The 18,687-nt window shown below is 42.3% G+C and overlaps 1 protein-coding gene across 1 annotated transcript in view; it reads right to left on the bottom strand.

Annotated features, from left to right (window-relative positions):
• SIAH3 (siah E3 ubiquitin protein ligase family member 3) overlaps nt 1-1,882 on the bottom strand; it is a 70,235-nt gene extending 68,353 nt beyond the window's left edge. Inside the window, exon 1 of the mRNA XM_059903247.1 lies at nt 1,666-1,882. Within this exon, the coding sequence (XP_059759230.1) occupies nt 1,666-1,800 (135 nt within the window). The 5' untranslated portion in view covers nt 1,801-1,882. The remainder of the gene's footprint in view (nt 1-1,665) is intronic.
• Between the last annotated feature and the right edge of the window lie 16,805 nt (nt 1,883-18,687).

Below are 18,687 nucleotides of genomic sequence, written 5' to 3'. Positions count from 1 at the left end.
TCGTATTTTAATATGTACATCATACACTCGCTTTACCAAGGATGACTGGGGGTGAATTCTCATTTATAAAAGTAAGCCATGAAGGGAAAAAGAAAATAGGAGAATGAGGGGAAGAGAGAGGAGGGGAGGGGAAGAGGGAGAAAGGGAGAGAGAGAGAGAGAGAGAGAAGGAGGGACTGAGATTGGGGAGGCTGAGCGGTTGAGGGAGATGGCATTAGTCACAGCTTGGGTACCGCAGGAAGCCGGTTGCTAGGTCAGGAGAACCATAGCTGTCCCAGAGTAGTGCATCACCCCTCCATCCAGGAGTGGCCTTGGCATATGGCCCCAGGGGCTCCAGGCAGCTGTCCCTCCTGAGGACTTCCAGGAATTGTGGGGAAGGTGCGGGGAGGGGGGCGTTGCAGGGAGGCCTCCTTCAGCACTGGCCTGCAGGGCGCCAGCTGAAGAGAGTTTGGCTGCAGGAGTTTATACAGCGATGAGCAACAGGCAATACCTCCTGCCCAACAGCAGTGGTCAGAATGACAGATCTATTCTGGCAGAGACTCTTCCGTGGCTCAGCTGCAGACGTGCCCTTCCCCCGTCACTCCGCCTTGGGTATAATGAGGACAGGAAAGCAACTCCCAAACGAGTCCATCGTTTATTTGGGGACAGAGCCCATTGGGCTCAGACCTTCACACTGGGGGGGGGGGGGGGGGGAGTTCAGCTGCGCCCGCGCACCGCCCCTCCCGCCCTACCTTCCCGTCTTCCCTGCCTCCCCTAGCCAGGGACTCTGCATTCATTTCCCCCAGTCTTGGCGGTGATGTGAAGCGGTCCCTCCAGCCCACATTTTGGCTGTTCTCTTAAAGGGCATTGGCCTAAAGGCACAGACGCAGCGTCAGCGGCGTCAGAAGCGCAGCCCGGCGGCGGCCACAGCAAAGAGGCACCCGCAGCGCCTGCGGTGATTCGGGCAGTGGCAGCTCTGAGCCGGTTTCATTTCGATGCTCTTGGAGCAAATCTGCCCCTCCTGTCCTCAGCGCACCGGGCGCATCTAGCTCGAAGGAAGGAAAGAAGACGAACTCCTCCCGACATCCCCGCCCCCCGATCCCCACTCACGCCGAGTCTGAGCACAGGGGGAAAACACTTTGAAGAAGGAGCCCTGTCCCCAACTCCCAGATCCCTGCCTCGGGGTTCCTGCCCCCCGACCCCGACCCCAGTTACTTCAGCGGCAGCCAGAGGGGCTTCTTAAATCCGTGTGCTTGCCTGCCTTTCCAGCACGTGGGACAGACTGCGATTTGGGTAACTTTTCAAATCCTGTCTCCTAAACACTTGCCCACAAATATTTGGGAGAGAGAGGGGCAAGCCCCCTGCTTCCTCCACCGCCCTCACTTCTGACCTCCAACCCCCTCCTCGGCTGACAGCGTGGACAAAAAAAAAAAAAAAAAAAAAAAGACTCTCACTCCAGTTTCTCTTGCCAGTCGGGGAAACAACACACTGTCGCCGAGAGCATCCAACCACCAAGAGAGGGAGAATGCGCCGAGGCACCGGCTCCGGGTACCCAACACCGTCCTGGCGCCAGCGGACCAGCCTTTGCCGCGAGTTCCCCGCGCTCGCGGGAGGGTCACAGTCGCCCCCGGAGGATGGACTTGAACCCAAGCCGCGGGAACATCAAACGAGAGAGAGAGCCACTCACCTTTAGGTTGTGCGTGGGGTTTACAACGCAGACAAGTTGCCCAGCGGCAGAGAACACCCGTTTAGCCTTGTAATGCTGAAAGCGGAGGTGAATGAGATCTAACACAGCCCCAAAGCACTGGGTGAAGAAAAGCATCACAACTTTTTTTGGGGGGTGGGGGGTTGTTGGCACAGGAAGGCAGCGGAGGAAGCTGTAAGTCCTTGGGCTCTGGAAGGAGCGCAGCCTCTGAGACACTACGCTCCAGCCCGGCTTAGTGTGCCTTCATATTCATCATCAAAATAAGACGGTTAGAATCTTGCAGCAGTGAGGCGGCCAATCAAAAGGACAGAAATGTTATCCTTGAGGTGCAGAGACAGCCAATAACAAATGCCTCCCCTACCGAAACTCCCTGATGAATTGAGCCTGGCGGAGAATGTATTATTGAACATTACCATAGATCAGCACATTGCATTTATCTTGTGATTACAGCCAACCATACATAATGCTGGGGAGATAGGCTGACAAAATTGATTGCCTAATGTGTCTCCATTTATTAATTGACTTAATTTAACACGAGAGGCTTTCTTAATGCACTGGCAAAAACGTAAAGCATTTAAACCGCCAAAACACCCTGCTCCAAAGTAAGCAGATGGATGACGCAGATCGCGGCTTGATTCACCAGAGCTGCTTGGGAGAAAATCAAATATTACAAGACTCCTCCGATTCCAGATAAGGGTTTGGCAACAGCAGAAACGTGCATCTTTCAATCTTGTGCTCTGACTCTCTCTGCAGTTTGGATTTCAGCCCCTTGATAAATCTTACTCTCCACTCTTTATCAGAGAAAAAGCATTCCTGACAAATAAATGCGTTTAGAGTTGAGGGGGGAAAAATGTATGTATATCTATAATACTGTAATTACTGAGGCCTGAAAATATTAAAGCATAAAAGTGTACAGAGTATGCTTCTAAAAATAATGAAATCCCTGATGCATGAATGCACACACACAGAAAAACCTACACAGAGAGGAGAGTGGCTTGTAAATCAGCAAAATAATTACAGCTGCGGAGGGCTTTTGCTTGTCATTCATTTGCATATTGGTGGGCAGCAAATTGCTAATTAACCACTAGATTGTTGGAGACGTTAAAATAGAGATTGAGAGCACACATACAACATCATTTGCTTGTCTCTGCGAATGCCAGCAGCACATTTCTGTGCTGGAGCAGGCAGAGGGCATTCCAGCCCTCAGCCCGCACTCCCTCTCTCTCCAGAACTGGGCTGGTAGAGGCGCTAAGCCCACCCACTGGTTCTGGAGGAAAGGCTCTTGAGCAGTACATGAGGAGTCTTAGGGTTTGGGGGGAACAAGCTCTGATGGCTTAGTCAGTCTTTGGGACTAAAGCAGGAGAATTGCATGTGCTGTGTTTCTCATTCTCTTTGGTTGTTTCTCCGCTGGGAAGCCAGCCCAGACGCGGTGAGCCTGGGTGAGCATCAGTCTTGGGTGTGAATTACACGCAGAGTGTGAGCCCATTGCTTCTTCCTGATTGGCTCTCGCTCCACTCTGGCTACAGTACTTGGGTTGTAATGTAGGCAAAGCATACGCACACCTGGGACACCTACATCTGTGACCTGGTCAGGCAATTAAACCAACTACTGATTAAAGTATAGGGGGAAAAAATGCACAGTTTTCCTGAAACCAGGACAAAGCCCAGGTGTGTTCGTTTTCACTTGAGTTTAAAACCAAACCAATGTGTTCAGAAACAAATAAGCCAAGCACCAATTAAAATGGAAACTTTGTACTTTCTAGAATAATTGCACTGGCACAAAGTTAGAAGATGACAACATTTGAACTGATTAGAACCTCATCTATGTGATGCTTGTATAGGATATGAGTCCCTGGACCCATTCATAATATGGTTCATAAATAAGAGTTGCTGACCTACAATACCAGAATTCTCTTTCTAAAGTTTTCATTTTCCAGAACAAGCTTTCAGCAGTTCAGCAAGAAAACATTCAGTATTCTTTTATTGCCTTCCTTAAAAGAAATAAATAAAAGTGACCATACTCCCCTAGTTCATAATTCAGAAGGTCCGAACTTTTTCTTTCTACATCCTTTGTTAGAATGGAACTATTATGCTGTTTGTTTCTACCTCTGGGGAACCTCAGACAGGTTTCTTAAAACCTCACTTAGGCTCAGTTCCCACACCTGTAACATGGGGATAATAGCAAATTATTTCCCTCTCAAGGTTATTGTGAAGACTAAGATGATGTATCTGGAAGAACCCAGCATAGTGCCTGATTCAAAGCAGCCTTTCAATACTTGAGTCTACTGAGTGTCTTTGGTGGAAGAGTGATTATCTTCAGAATGTTTTTCCTTCCTGTTCCGCGAAATATTTTTCCCCATGAATATTCACCCTATCATCCAGGGTCACAAAAGCAGAGGACGTGATAAGAGCAGACTTGACTCTTGCTATGTTCTTAAGGGTGGGTGTTCCTGGTATTACCTGGACACTGGGTCTGGGAGTGCGGGCTGAAGGGCTAAGGAGTGCGTATTGACATCAGTGGTGAGAACAGTGCCACAGACCTGCTGTTACGGATGCTTTTCCTTAATCCCAGACCTGACCTTTTGTCCTACTCTCTACCCCCAAACTGGTTTACATCACTCTACTTTCGAATATTAAGCACACCCATCTGTTCTCGGAATCAGTCCTCAAAATAATCATCCATCGGGAAATGTCTGAAGCTATAACCCTGATAACAAATGCTCATGGTTAATGTCTGCAAAACAGGGTGGCACAGACTAGCCTTCGTGTAGAGATTTAGAGCTGTGTTCGCCTCTTGCCACTAAGTTGGCCCCTCTGTGGTAGCCACACCAATCCTCTCATGCTGCACTACGGTGCCCAAGGCTTCCCCTTCACCTCCATAGCAACCAGATTTACATTTTATCTGGACCAGAAAGTCTCAGAGATTGGTAATTAGACAAATTTGGATTGAAAGCCTACGTTGCTACTTACTGTTACTTTGGGTAAATTATGTAATCTTACTGATGCTTAGTTTTGTTTGTCTGTAAAAATGAAGCCAATGACTCCCTTGTAAAGTAGTTTAAAGATGAAGTGAGATAATATAAGTAAAACAACCAGCCCAGTGACTGGTTTTCATAATAACTTTAATGAGAAGCTATTGTCATTATCATTGTCATCATCTCATCAAAAAAATTTTTGTCCAAGTCAACCCAAAGTTCTGGTGAGCATATGGAACAACCAAAATTCTCATGCACTGCTGGAAACCACTTTGGAAAGCTGCTTGGAAGCATCTAGTAAAGCCAAACATATGGGTACCCGATGACCCAGAAAGCCCACTCCATATTCCCAACAGAGGTGTGAGCGTGTGCTTAGCAAAAGACTGGTACTAGGATTTTCATTGCAATGTATTCATAATATAGTTTCATAGCAACTGTAGTCACAATGGGTAAAAACTGGAAACAACCTAAGTATCTATCAAAAATAAAATGGATAAATTACATTATTTTTTTCCTTCTTTTGTTAAATACTACATTAAAAAAATAGAATAAACTATTGCTACATGCAACAATGCAATAACATGGATGGATCTCACAGATACAGTTTTGAGGTAGAGAAGCCAGATGCAAAAGAATACATGTTGTGTGATTCCATTTATATGAAGTTCAAGAACATAGAATAGGTTATCCACAGTGCAGGAGAGAGGGAGAGTGGTAACCTTGGCAAGGGGTTACAACTGAAGGGGACATGAGGTAGGTTTTAGAAAGCTAAGTAGATTCTGTTTCTTGATCTGTGTTCTAGTTTCATGAATATTGTGGATTGAATTGTTTTCCTAAAAACAGATATGCTGAAGCCCTAATCCCCAGTGCCTCAGAATGTGACCTTATTTGGAAATAGGGTCATTACAGAGGTCATCAATTTAACATGAGGTCATTCGTGTGGGCTTTAATCCAATATGACTAGTGCTCATATAAAAAGGGAGAATTTTGATATAGAGATATACACACAGGGAGGACGCCACGTGAACGTGAAGGCAGAGATTGGGGCAGTACATCTATAAGCTCAGGAACACCAGAGATGACCAGCAAACCACCAGAAGCCAAGGGAGAGGCATGGAACAGATTCTCCCTCATAGCCTCCAGGAGGAACCAACCCTGCTGACACTTTGACATCAGACTTCTAAGATGTCTCCAGCACTGTCAAGACAATAGATTTATGCTGTTTAAGCCACCCAGTTTGTGGTACTTTGTTATGGCAGCCCTAGAAAACAATACAATGGATATATCTGTTGGGTGGAAATTCTTTAGGCTGTGAACTTATGATCAATGCACTTTTCTGTATGTAAGGTATATGCCCCAATTATACTGAAATAACATGTGGATGAGCATATAATTGAACTTTGAAGTAGTGAAGTATTCATAAAGATTTTAAAAGTGTATTGAAGTAATCACAAAGGAAAATACTTGGTTACATAAAATGTTAAACTCTATGTCAAAATAATGTCTGACAACTGACATTGAAAGCACCCAAAATATTGAGGGGTATATTTGCAGCAATTATGACAACAAAAGATTTGTATTCCTAATAAAGAACTCTTGTATATCATTTTAAAGAACTAAAATTATATAAAACAAGATAGACAGAGGATATAAACAGAGTACACAGAAGAAGAAATTTAAAAATTCATAAATAAATGATAGATGTTCAATAGAACTAGAAATCAAAGAAATGCATTAAAACAAGATGGCATCTTTTATGTGTCAAATTGGCACTTTTTATTTTTAAACAATAATAACCAGGGCTGATGAATCTTCATTGAGAAGGACATTGTCCTCTGCTGGTGATGTGAATAATAATAATAAACATTTAAATGCTTGGTAGATATCAGGCACTATGCTAAATAGTTGGCCTTTGTAGTCAAGTATATCTACAGTCAAATATCTTATTTTCCTTTTCACAATAACCCCATCAGATATTCTTCTCATTTCCAGACAAGAAAGCTGTGGCTCAGGAATATTAACTTGTCCACGGTTACTTAACTAGTAAACGGTAAAGGTAGGATTTGACCCCAGATTTCTGCAGTGCCAGATACTGAGATTTACTGCCTCTGAGAGTGTATACTTGTTGTACCCTTTTCTTGAAAACAATTTGACAATATGCATTAACTGCCTAAGAACGTTCATAAACTTTGACCTACTAACTAAATATCTAGAAATCTGTTCTTATGATATAAACAGAAATGTCAACAAATATTTAAGTATGAGGATGTTCATTGTTGTATCACTTATACTACTGGAAATAATAGAAAGAACCTATGTGTCCAAAATTATTTAAGTAGACTTAAGTAATTTAAGGTACATCTAGCCACAGCATGGAATAAATTATAGCTGTAAAAATAGGTTTCTGGAAAAAATATAGAAAGACGTATGCATAAAGCTATTCACTGTGGCACTATTTGTAATAGTACAAGACTAGAAACCTCCACATTATCCCTCCATAGGGGACTGGTTGAATAAACTATATACATTTATAAAATGGTGACAATTAACCATAAAAAGAAATGACAGTTATCTTCAAATACTGCTAAGCAACGAATTCATGTTATCTTGGTAGATTAAAAAAAAAGTAATGTGAGGGGCTTCCCTGGTGGCGCAGTGGGTGGGAATCTGCCTGCCAATACAGGGGACATGGGTTCGATCCCTGGCCCGGGAAGATTCCCACATGCCGCGGAGCAACTAAGCCCGTGTGCCACGACTACTGAGCCTGCGGTCTAGAGCCCGTGCTCTGCAACAAGAGAAGCCACCGCAATGAGAAGCCCGCACATCACTCGCTGCAACTAGAGAAAGCCCGCGCACAGAACAAAGACCCAACACAGCCCCCCCAAAAAAACACAACAAATAAATAAATAAATGTATTTAAAAAAAAAAAGTAATGTGAAGAATTTTGTGCATAACATGAAAATATTTATCTTAGAATGGGGAATATCTATTTATTTGTTATTTATGTTTTAAAAATGGAAGAATGAATTAAAAACTAACAAAGTTACTTATGGGGCGAGAAGGGAAGAGGATAGAGGAGGCAAAAATAAAGCTAGACTTATCTGAATATATCTTGTTCTTTAGTTGGACTTCAAAACTTTGAAATTATTTTATAAAATTATAAAACAAAAATAAAAAAGAAATCCTCAAAAGTCAAAACCAAAATAAAACAAATCAACTATTTTACAAGTTGGTGGCATATGCACACAGAAAAGACAATTTTAAGTTACTTTGGAACACAGTAAGATGACTATAAATCCATAGTAAAATGTACACCAAAGACAAGAAGAAGTTCAAAAAATTTAACAAATGTATTGCTGGTGGTAGTGTCTGTAGTGGTTTAAAAATATATCACCACCTTCAGAAAGTGGAGCCTAATCTCTCTCCCCTTGAATGTGAACCAGACTTGATGACTTACTTCTGATGAAGTGTGGAAATGATGATGTGTGATTTTTGAAGCTAGATCATCAAAGGAATTCCAGTTTCCCCATTGTTCTCTTGGATCACTTGCTCTGGGGCTGGACTTCATGCCATGAAGACATTCAACTAGCCCTCTGGAGAGGCCCATATGGAAAGGAACTAATGTCTCATGCTAACAGCCAGTACCAACTTGCCAACCGTGCAGATGAGATACTTTGGAAGCAGATCCTTCACCCTTGGTCAAGCCTTCAGATAACTGCAACTCTGGTCAAATTCTTTACTGCAACCTATAAGAAACTTCCCACCAGAACTACCTAACTGAGCTGCTCTCAAATTCCTAACTCACAGAAACTGTGACATAATAGTTGTTTAGTGTTACTTTAAGCCACTAAGTTTTGGGATAATTTGTCATGTAGAAATAGATAGCGAATACAGAATTTATACCAGGACTGGGGTGCTGCCATGACAAAACCCTAAAATTTATGAGCGGCTTTGGAATTGGGCAGTGGACAGAAGCTGAGAGTATTAATGAAAGCCTAAAGGGCCTCAAAAAGACTGTGAATAGAAGCCCAAGATCAAGAAGGGCCTATTTTGGAAGAGTTTGTGAATTTGGTATTGTCTGAGTGGGCTACAACCAGAATCATAGGAGATCCATATAGTTTTTAAGAGAAGTAAACTGGCAGAAGTACCACATGGATTGGATTGAAAGGGGCAGAATTAGTATAAAATGATAAGAGGCCTTTGGACCCTGAAGCTTCTACTGGTAGGAAGCAAGCTGAGAATACTCTTCAGTAGAAAACATGGGCTACCTTTTATGAAAAAGAGAGGATGATCTACAGGGTGGAAACAAGAGCTCAGAGGCTGGAGCTTAGAGCTATGGAGACTCATTTTCAGACCTGGAGTCCTAAACAAGGAACTTTCAACATTTGCCCTGATGGATTTTCCTATCTTTTGCTTCTGTGTGTCTCCTATTTTCCTTTATTTTGAATGATGGTAGTGGTGGTGGGGTGATGGTCCATGGTAGTTATCCTGTGCTTACCCTACCATTGGATGTTGTGTGTGTGTGTGTGTGTGTGTGTGTGTGTGTGTGTGTGTAGGTGGCAATTAACTTTTCTTTTTAGATCATAGGCCTTCAGATTGTGAGGAACTGTACTCGAGAAGCTGTTCTCTAGGACACCTGAGGAGTCTTCTCTGCACTTGTACCTGATTTAGTACCAAGATCATGGACTTCAAGCTGATGCTGTAAGAGAATAAGACTTTGGGGGAGTCTTTGGTAGGGGTGAGTGTATTTTACATTTATAATGTAAATTAAGTTGCAGCCAGAGAGTGAAAAGAAATATGCCTGCAAATTCTTTGACATTCCCCTTTCAGTGGGTAGAGACTAATTCTTCTCCCTTTGAATATGAGCCATATACAATGATTCACTTATAACAATAGAATGTGGTAGACATGACACTGTGTGATTTTTGAGGCTAGATTACCAAAGGCATTGCCATTTACACCTTGCATTCTTGAATAGCTCACTTTGGGGGAAGCCAGAAATCATGCCATCTGGACCCTCCAGCAGCCCTCTGAGACCCACTGAAGTCTTCTTTCAACACCCAGCATCAATTTGGTAGCCATGTCAGTAGGTCCCCTTGGAAGCAGATCTCCCAGCCCCATTCGTACCTTCATATGACTGTGGCCCTGGCTAACATCTTGTCTGCAATCTCTTGAGAGACTCAGACCCAGACCGTGCAGCTAAACTGCTTCTGATTTGCTGATCCATAGAAACTGTGACATAATTAGTGTTTATTGTTGCTTTGAACCATTAGTTTTGCGGTAATTTGATGTGTGTGTATTGTTAATGAAGCAAATGAGTAATTATGTTGGCGTCATTGATGTAAGGGAAAGGAGCCACAGGTGTAAGATTGATGAGGTTAGAAAAAATACTGTAATCTTGAGTTCAAATGGCAATCATTGCAACGGTATATTTTATGTTAAGGAGCAGGCAGAGGAGAAGAAGGAGAGGAGGAGGACGAGGAGGGACAGGGGAAAGCAAAAGCAAAGTTTCTTAATTCTGTCCACAGAAAAGACCTCGAAAATGAATACCTTAAAACCCAGATTCTATATAAAATTTCCCACTTAAAAGCAAACAAACTAGATCTCTTTAAAGAAATGGCTAGTTCTAGATCTGGAGCAGAAAATGCTTAAGATGAGCCTGGAACATCCCATAACAACAGAAAGTAAGGATGCAATTTTTTAAAAAGTACTAGAAAAAAAAATGCGAGGATCTTTTTCAGGATTCAGAAAGCAACGTGAAGAGGCTCCCACTGCCTGAAGATGGGACAGTTGGAGCATGATTAAGAATAATAACTGCAATGGACTGAAACACATCAAATATGTTTAAATCCACACGTTCATAATGATACCAGAAAAACTAATTAGTTCCCTTTGCATGGTGCCTGGCACTTAATTCATTATTTTGATAACTGGCAAATAAAGGGAATAAATAAGGTATTTATCCTGCCTTTCTTCGATGAACTGTACCTCAGTGTAATTAAATAGTCAATGAGGAGAAGTATCTCTTTATAGCAGTTAACGTATGAAGAAATAATGGTAAAATGAGAATATTCACCTTTTTGAAATTCCTAATGAAGCAATGGATCTGGGCGGTGATCATCATTGGCTGCTGACATCACAGAAAGACAACGAGGTATTGCGTACCTCCTGGGAAGTCACAACAAAGCATTCTTACCAAAGTAACAACATGAATCTGATCAATCTTTGAGATGTAGCTACTGATTTTCAGGAAATACAGGGGACAGAGGAACATGATAAATGACAACATGGAGATCAAATTAGCAAAATCCAGGGCGTAGGAAACTCTACAGGAAAAATGACCAGGTTCTTTAATAAATAAATAAAACAGTGCTTAGAGAGAGAGGGATGGGGAAAAGGAGAGAGAAAGACATCATGTTTCAAACAGTTTTTACAATGTGCAAAAATGCCCAATGTATATTAAGTTAGGAAAATCAGAATATAAAATTGTATTTATAAAACAAATCCATCTTATTTTTTGAAGAAACATATAGCACAAGAGAAAAAAATGTTCAAAAATAGTAACAATGTGTGTGGGTAGCAGGATTATTGGTAATTTTGGAATATTGTATTTTTCAAATCTGTTTTAAGATGCAAATATTTTTATAATCACTGTCTCTCTTGGAATAAGGACAAATAGATAAATTACTAAAAATATGTCTATAGTGAGGGGAAAAAAAGCATCTTACTTTAACACTTGTTTTACATGTGGTGGCCCTGTGCTGTCCATTGAGATTCTGTTTTCTGCAAGAACACTGACTAATGACATTGTAGTGTGTTGATGGGTCCCATCTCCCTCGTAACAAGCATATATTTTATTAAGGGTCCTTTGGGAAAGACCTGAATTCAAAGGAATAAACCAGCCCTTCTAACTCTGAGATGGGCGTGAGAAGTTAGCCCTCACATAACTGTTGAGGAAGGTCAGCATCTGAATTATGAAGTCTGGCTTTTGGTAGGTGATGAACAGGAAAAGGAAACAGACCACCTCGACATAGCCCAGGTTGGGTACAGATGGTCCAAAAGCAACAAGTTTATTCTGTAATGTTGCCAAGGCAACAGCAGCTGCTTCTGGCATTGCGGAGGGTGAGGGGAGGGAGAAAACAGGAGAAATAAAGAGGCAGAATGATTCTGTATGTCTTTCCTAGGAAAATAGGAAAGAATACTGTAAAATATTGACTATTTTCTGGGTGAACATGCTTCCATAACGCTTAAAGTGTCATCAGTGAAAGGCAAATGGTGTTTTTCACATTGTAATCTGCCTCGAACTAAATAGGAACGCGGTCCCTCTTGTCATGTTGTCATTTTCCCGTCTGTGACTCCAAACAGCGGTGGATGGGGCTTTCTTACAGCTCTATCCCCTTGAGTGTTAAAACACCTTGATGTTTTCTTGTGACAGTTACTGCAGCATCTATTCACGTGGCTGAAAGATGCTTATTATGTTTTGACTGTGTCTGGATTTGCAAGGGACGAAGAGAGGAAAGGAATAGCCTTGGTCCTCTTCCTCCTCTTCTCCTCCCCTTGGCTCCTGCCTCCAGATCTTTCTACCTGCAAAGGAAGAGGATGAAGCAAGGAGAATGTGGCAGTGAGGAGGGAAAGAGAGCAGCAGGTCTGGGGAGTGTGCTGGAGATATTTTCAGCCAAGGGCTCCCTGGCCACAAGGCAGCCCGCATGGGGACACTGGGAGCCTGGGAAGAGTTGAGTCGGGGCGAGTTAAGCAGGGCTGGAGCCCAGATCTGCACGCGATGGCCTCAGAGAGAGATCAGAGCTGGAGATGAAGACAGAGCTACGGAGACGATTGTTGGCAGATGTTGGGCATCAAAATCATTCTCGAACTGGAGAAACTCACAGCTCTGACGCCCTGGCTCAGGGAAAAGACTCTCTTTCCTGCCTGAACCTCATTTTGTGTGTTCAGAACCTGAAACAGTCTCTGGGCAGTTTTCACTTGCTCAGAAGGGAAGAGAATTTAGAGCCTTGCTCGTGCCCAGTTGAGGCTGAATATTTTTTCAAATGCCAAACCACTTTTAACACAGCAAAATGGCCTAGAGATCAAAAGTCTGAACTTGAGGGTCAGGCAAGTCAGGGGAGCCTGGATCTGACCCCCAGGCCTGCCGCCCCAGCTGCTTATTCATTACTCGTTATCTATTATTTCACTGGAGTCACACTTACAAGGATGGAAGTAGGTGGCCCAGCTTCGCCAGGCCTTAGGTTCCTCTCTGTCAGTGGGGACGCCAGGGCCAGCCTCCTAGTGTTGGGTTATGAACTCGGCACAGCTTCTGTGATGCTATTATTATTATCGTCCTCATTCGTCTTTGAACATGTCTTTGAAAAGTGGGAAGGAATGGAGTTCACCTGTGCTTGCTTCTTGGATTTGAAAGTGACACTAGAGTAGGTAGAAACCCTGACCAGAAAGTTATGTCACAAGTTGGCAATGGACCTGTATTAGGGTTCTCTAGAGAAACAGAACCAGCAGGAGATTTTATTTATATATATATATATATATATATATATATATATATATATATATATATATATTTATATATATATATATAATGTAATATTACATATATAATATGTATACATATTATATACATATATAATATGTTATATATTATCTCTCTCTATTACATATAGCTATAATTATATATATTATATATAATTATATATAATATATATAATCTCTATGTATTAGAGAGAGAGAGAGCAGGGGCTGGGGGGTTGGAATTTATTTTAAGGAATTGGTGCCCACATCATGGATGCTGGCAAGTTCAAAATCTGCAGGGCAGGCCAGCAGCCTAGAGGCCCAGGGAAGAGCCAACGCTGCAGTTCAAGTCCACAGGCAGGCTGGAGGCAGAACTTCCTCTTCTTAAGGGGAAATCAGTTTTTTCTATTAAGGCCTTCAACTAATTGGATGAAGCCTGCCCACATTATGGAGGGTAATTTGCTTTACTCAAAGTCTGCTGATTTAAATGTTAAGCTCATCAAAAAATACTTTCACAGAATTATGTAGAGTTATGTTCGACCAAATATCTGAGTACCATGACCTAGCCAAGTTGACAGATAAAATTGACCATGACGGGGCCCCGTAGAGCACTGTCCAAACATTGGTACCTCCTTACGAGTCAGTCACCATGACCCCAGAGAGTCACTCACACAATAAGTAAGTTTCATTAATGCAGCTCATTTCGTGGCATCTGCAAAATAGCTGGGACCAGATTTCAGTTTTTCTTTATTTGTGCTGCACCCTTCTTTAGGAGAAAGTCAAAGCATAGCAAAAGTTGATAGCAGGAATTATGTCAAAAAGGCAATTTCTACCACAGGTCCTGGGGTTAATAATGTATTTATTCCAATCTCTTAAATATTAAGCAAAAGAGGGAAATATTTAAAGGGAGCTCTAGACTGGGGACCGAGGTTCAACACTCTACCCTGCCACTTAGGCAAGTGTCCTGATCGATAGTGAGGCGGATAATCACACCTGCACCAAATCAGGTAGCGGGGAGGACTTGCCACGATCATCTGTGTCAAAGCGCACAGATATCAATTATACTTGAATCTGGAAAAGGGTTGAAAGCTGAAACCTTGCTGTGTAAACAGAAAGTATTGCTGCTTTTAACACCAAAAGGAAGGGAAGAGGGAACCAAGCCACATATCTCTGAGGCTGACACCTCACTCTTTTCTTTCTTTCTCTTGAGCAAAATTTCGCTATGTCCTGACAGCCCATCTCAGCTGTTCCTCCAGTTTATGGCTGCCTGCCCATCTTTCTTTGTCTGGTGCACACGAGTGGTACAGAGCTCTTTCTGTAAGCTGCAGTCAGGAAAGGAGTGTGTCCTGGTTGGGAGTTCAAGGGCAAAGATGATACACAGGATTTTAAAAGGTGCCTCTCGTGCACCTAGGGAAAAAGACTCACTTAGACACTGTTGCTAAATGTGTAAGTCGGTACACATCCTGGCGTACAGTTTGGAAATATTTAGCAAATGCTTAAAAAAGAGAAAGATACCTAGTAATTCCATTCTAAGGACTTTATCCTTAAGAAAGTAACAGACAAGTATGCAAATATATGTACAGGGATATTCATTAGGGTCTTCTTTTAAAAGTGAAAAACTGCAAGCAGCCTAAATGTCCAATGATATCCAGGATTGAATAGATGAATTACAGTCCATCTTGAGAGTAGAATATTATTTAACCATTAAAAATAATAAGCTGATGATGTGTGCACATGTGTGTGTGTGTGTGTAAAGATATTCATGATACATTAAGGGGAAAAAGTAGGTCACAAAATATTAAATTTAGATTTAATTCCATTAAAAATAACCACACACAGATATGTGAAAAAGTTTTGATGATGTCTTAGTTCGTTTGTGCTGCTATAATAGAATACCACAGATAAGGTGGCTTATAAACAACATAATTTTTTTTCTCATAGTTCTGGAGGCTGGGAAGTCCAAGATCAAGGCATGGGCACATTTGGTGTCTGCTAAGGACCCACTTCCTGATTCATAGATGGCGGTCTTTTACATACTGTCTCCTTACATGCGGAAGGGAAGAGGGAGCTCTCTGAGGCTTCTTTTGTAAGGGCACTAATTTCATTCATGAGGGCTTTGCCCTCGTGACCTAATCACCTACCAAAGGCCCTGCCTCCAAATACCATGACATTGGAGGTTAGGATTTCAACAGAGGAATTTATATTTGAGACATAAACATTCAATCTATAGCAATGGATATACACCAAAATATTTACAGTTATCTTCTCTGGGTGATAGAGTGTTGGTTGGTTAACTCTTTTTAATATCTGTATTTTCTATTTTTCTACATTGAGTGTATGATTATTTGTATCAGTATAACTAAGAAAATCAAGGAGGAAAATGCCTTTCCTGGATATTATTTACTGCCCTACGATCTGCTCATCCTTGATTAGAAGGGTGAGTGCTGTGTATTCTTGAGGCCCATCAGGACATCTGAGGAGGAAAATTGTACTCAGCATTATTTGTTACTTTTCACCCTCCACTGGCGTTTTAACGTCAGTGTTGACAGTAACCTCTCAGATTGATTTTCTCTCTCTTGTAAAAAAGGAAATCCTAGCAGACACCAACACCAGAGAGCTCTTTCTAACAAGTGTAGATCATGAACCATTGCAAGGTAAAGCAGCCATTTAATCCCATAAGAGGTCCTAGCACCCATATTGTCATAAAGACTGCAATCTTTGAGGTTTGTTAACAAAAATTCATCAAGAAGTTTCTGGGGTTAATGGCAAAAACCAGAAGTCAGGAATATAAACAAAGGTGGCACTGAGAAACCTTGATAGGTGTGTGTGTGTGTGTGTGTGTTTTTGTAAGCAGAGTTGATAATTTTTCTTCCTCTCGGCCAACCATGAGACCTGATATTTTTAGTGTATGTAATAGCAGGGCTTGAAATGATGCTATTTCTTGATAATACTGGGACATTTCACCCTGAGTGCTCATAGTGTAGATAACCTAGAAAACAGCCAGCACTTTTCAGATTGGACACTGCAGAAATGCCAGCGTATAATCATGTTACCCTGTTCTCCTTTTGCACCGTTGACCTGTAATCAGAGGTTTAGTCTCCTGACTGCACATATGTTAGGGCCACTTGAAGTAGTTTCAGGCTTCTAGATCCTGAAACACCAAGCGGACGGCCAAAATCACTCTATTTCTTAAAGAGGCAGCAAATAATGCGTCAAGATGGAGGGAGAAAGGGATTGCAGGCAGGAAGGCTGACACACACCCCTGTATCTGCAATCTCAGATGGGCTTCAGGAGGCCAGGCAGTCAGCGTTTTGTTGGGCCACTTGCCTCTCCCCATTCTCATTAATCATGGAGATGATAGATTCTTCTCTCGCCATGTCTCTACCACCTCAGAACTCCTACTAGCCTTTATTTGCATTTCTCTCAGGGCATTTAACTTATTCTGCCTTGCATTGTAGTAAAATATGAAGACTTCTTAGGCTCTTACTAGATTGCAAGCTCCCTGAGGACACTGACAGTTTCTACATTGGCTTGGCATTGATGACGTACAGTACCTAGCAGATATTCAGTAAAAAAAAAAAAAAAAAAAAAATCATTGAATGAATGAATGAATAATAGATAGTAGCACTCAAAATTTCCTCACTTCCACTGACAGAGAGAACAAGAAGTTGAAGCTCTTTAGGAAAAACAAAAGCTCATTTTTCAGTCTCCTAATGGTTCAGTGGTTGTGTGTGATTCTTCCTTTTCAAGAGAGGAGATGGCTCTGATATCCCTAACATCACCACTGTGATGCTTCCTTACGCTTCCCCTCTCAGCAGAAAAGGTGAATTTAGCAATGCAATCCAAAGGGCTCATTATTCAAGGGCCTGTTCTGTATCTGGGACCCAGCCTGGTCCATGTCTGTTTGCACGCCACTGTTGACAAGCTGTCTGATGGTGGAACAGGTCCTTCCACTTAAGTCTATGAAATGGATTCGTAAAATCAGTCCATAGGTATTTATTATTCGACTGTTATATGCGCAATCCTGAAAGGTACAATACTCACATTTATAGAATTTTTGGACTGAATAGGAAAGCAAAGTGGTTTCTCATAGATTACAAGGAGTAGTCTAGGTCACTTAATCCATCCTCGTTACAGAAAAGATTGCACCAGACGATTCCAAGCCATCCTCAGCAGCAACTCCTCCTCCTCCTCTCCCTCTCCCCTTCCTCCTCTGTCCTCCAATCATCACACAACCTTCAGCAGAGGACCTGTGCACAGAGTACTATGCTAAATGCGTAAAATGAATACAGAGAACTGTTGGATCAATATATGCGTGCTCATAGAACTGTTTTTCATGGTGTAGTTTTACATCGTGGGCTGAAAGAGACCATATCTTCCATTTCTAATGATATCCTAGCACTTTGTCACTTCTTTGAAGGACGTGCTAATAACGTGAATAGAATGTACAGCGATTTGCTGGCCCCATGCCCCTCCCCATCTCCCAGGGTCCAAAGGAGCATGGCCAGAGGCAAGCTCTGGGTGTTTCTGTTAAAGGTGGCCATGGCTTCCCCGATGAGAGCTCCTGGGAGAGGGAGACTGCCCCTGTAATTCGGCAGTGGCCCCAACTTGAGCTCCCCCAAGAAGCGTGAGCTACGAATTTCATTACACGCACCAGCCCTTCCTTCCTTACTCCTCTGGTACCTGTAGGTCTTTCTTCAGTGAAGGAGCGCCACTCTTCCCTTACCTGAGATTTAAATGGCGCCTCCCAAGTGCCCCCAAATCACTGGGTCAAATCCTCCAGGGATCATAAAGAAAAAAAAAAAAAATGTTTCCAGGAGTGAGTTATATATGGCAGTGAATTCGTGCACTTTCTGTAGCTCCTCATTTCCTTCCATTATGTTAATTCTTCCAACTCAATAACCTAATTCCCTGCCCCCCACTGCACACATTTTTTTTTCCCCCTCAGGGAAGAAGCTGATTGATGCTGAAGTCAGAATCCATGCAATTTTGTGATGGTCTAAGTACTCCAGGCAATCGCCCTGCAGCTGCCAGTGGCTATCTTAAGCCCGCACCAGAACAACCACGGTTTCAGCAGGCTCATTTAGAGCTGCAAGGAGGTCGGAGGTGTGTGCTAGGTGTGCATTTAGGAGGTCGTTTGCACCACGTGTCTTGGACAAATGCCAAGGACAGGAAATCTACATACAGAGGGTTGTCCTAATACTTCTTCTTTGATCTGTCGCAACCTGCCTTTGTGCCACTTGGGGAGGTGCTGCTTCTGCCTGTTGGCGTCGCGCCCTCATACCGTCTGTCTTGACTCAATGCTTATTTATTATTCAATTATTAGAGTTATTGGATGTGTTCATGGCTTATTACCCTCTGGGCGCATTTACAAGTAGGATAGGAAAAACCCACCGCAGCTTAATTTCTGTTGTTACCACGAAGTGTGTACTTACTGTGAAACATAGTCTTTGTTTCACAAAGCTTTTATGGCATATTCAGCCTCTCAAACCTTGATTTTCCTTTTAGGGGCT

The sequence above is a fragment of the Balaenoptera ricei genome, chromosome 18 (assembly GCF_028023285.1).
Source record: "Balaenoptera ricei isolate mBalRic1 chromosome 18, mBalRic1.hap2, whole genome shotgun sequence".
NCBI lineage: Eukaryota > Metazoa > Chordata > Mammalia > Artiodactyla > Balaenopteridae > Balaenoptera > Balaenoptera ricei.
Note: the sequence above shows the minus strand (reverse complement) of the source record. Positions and strands in the feature narration are given on the sequence as shown.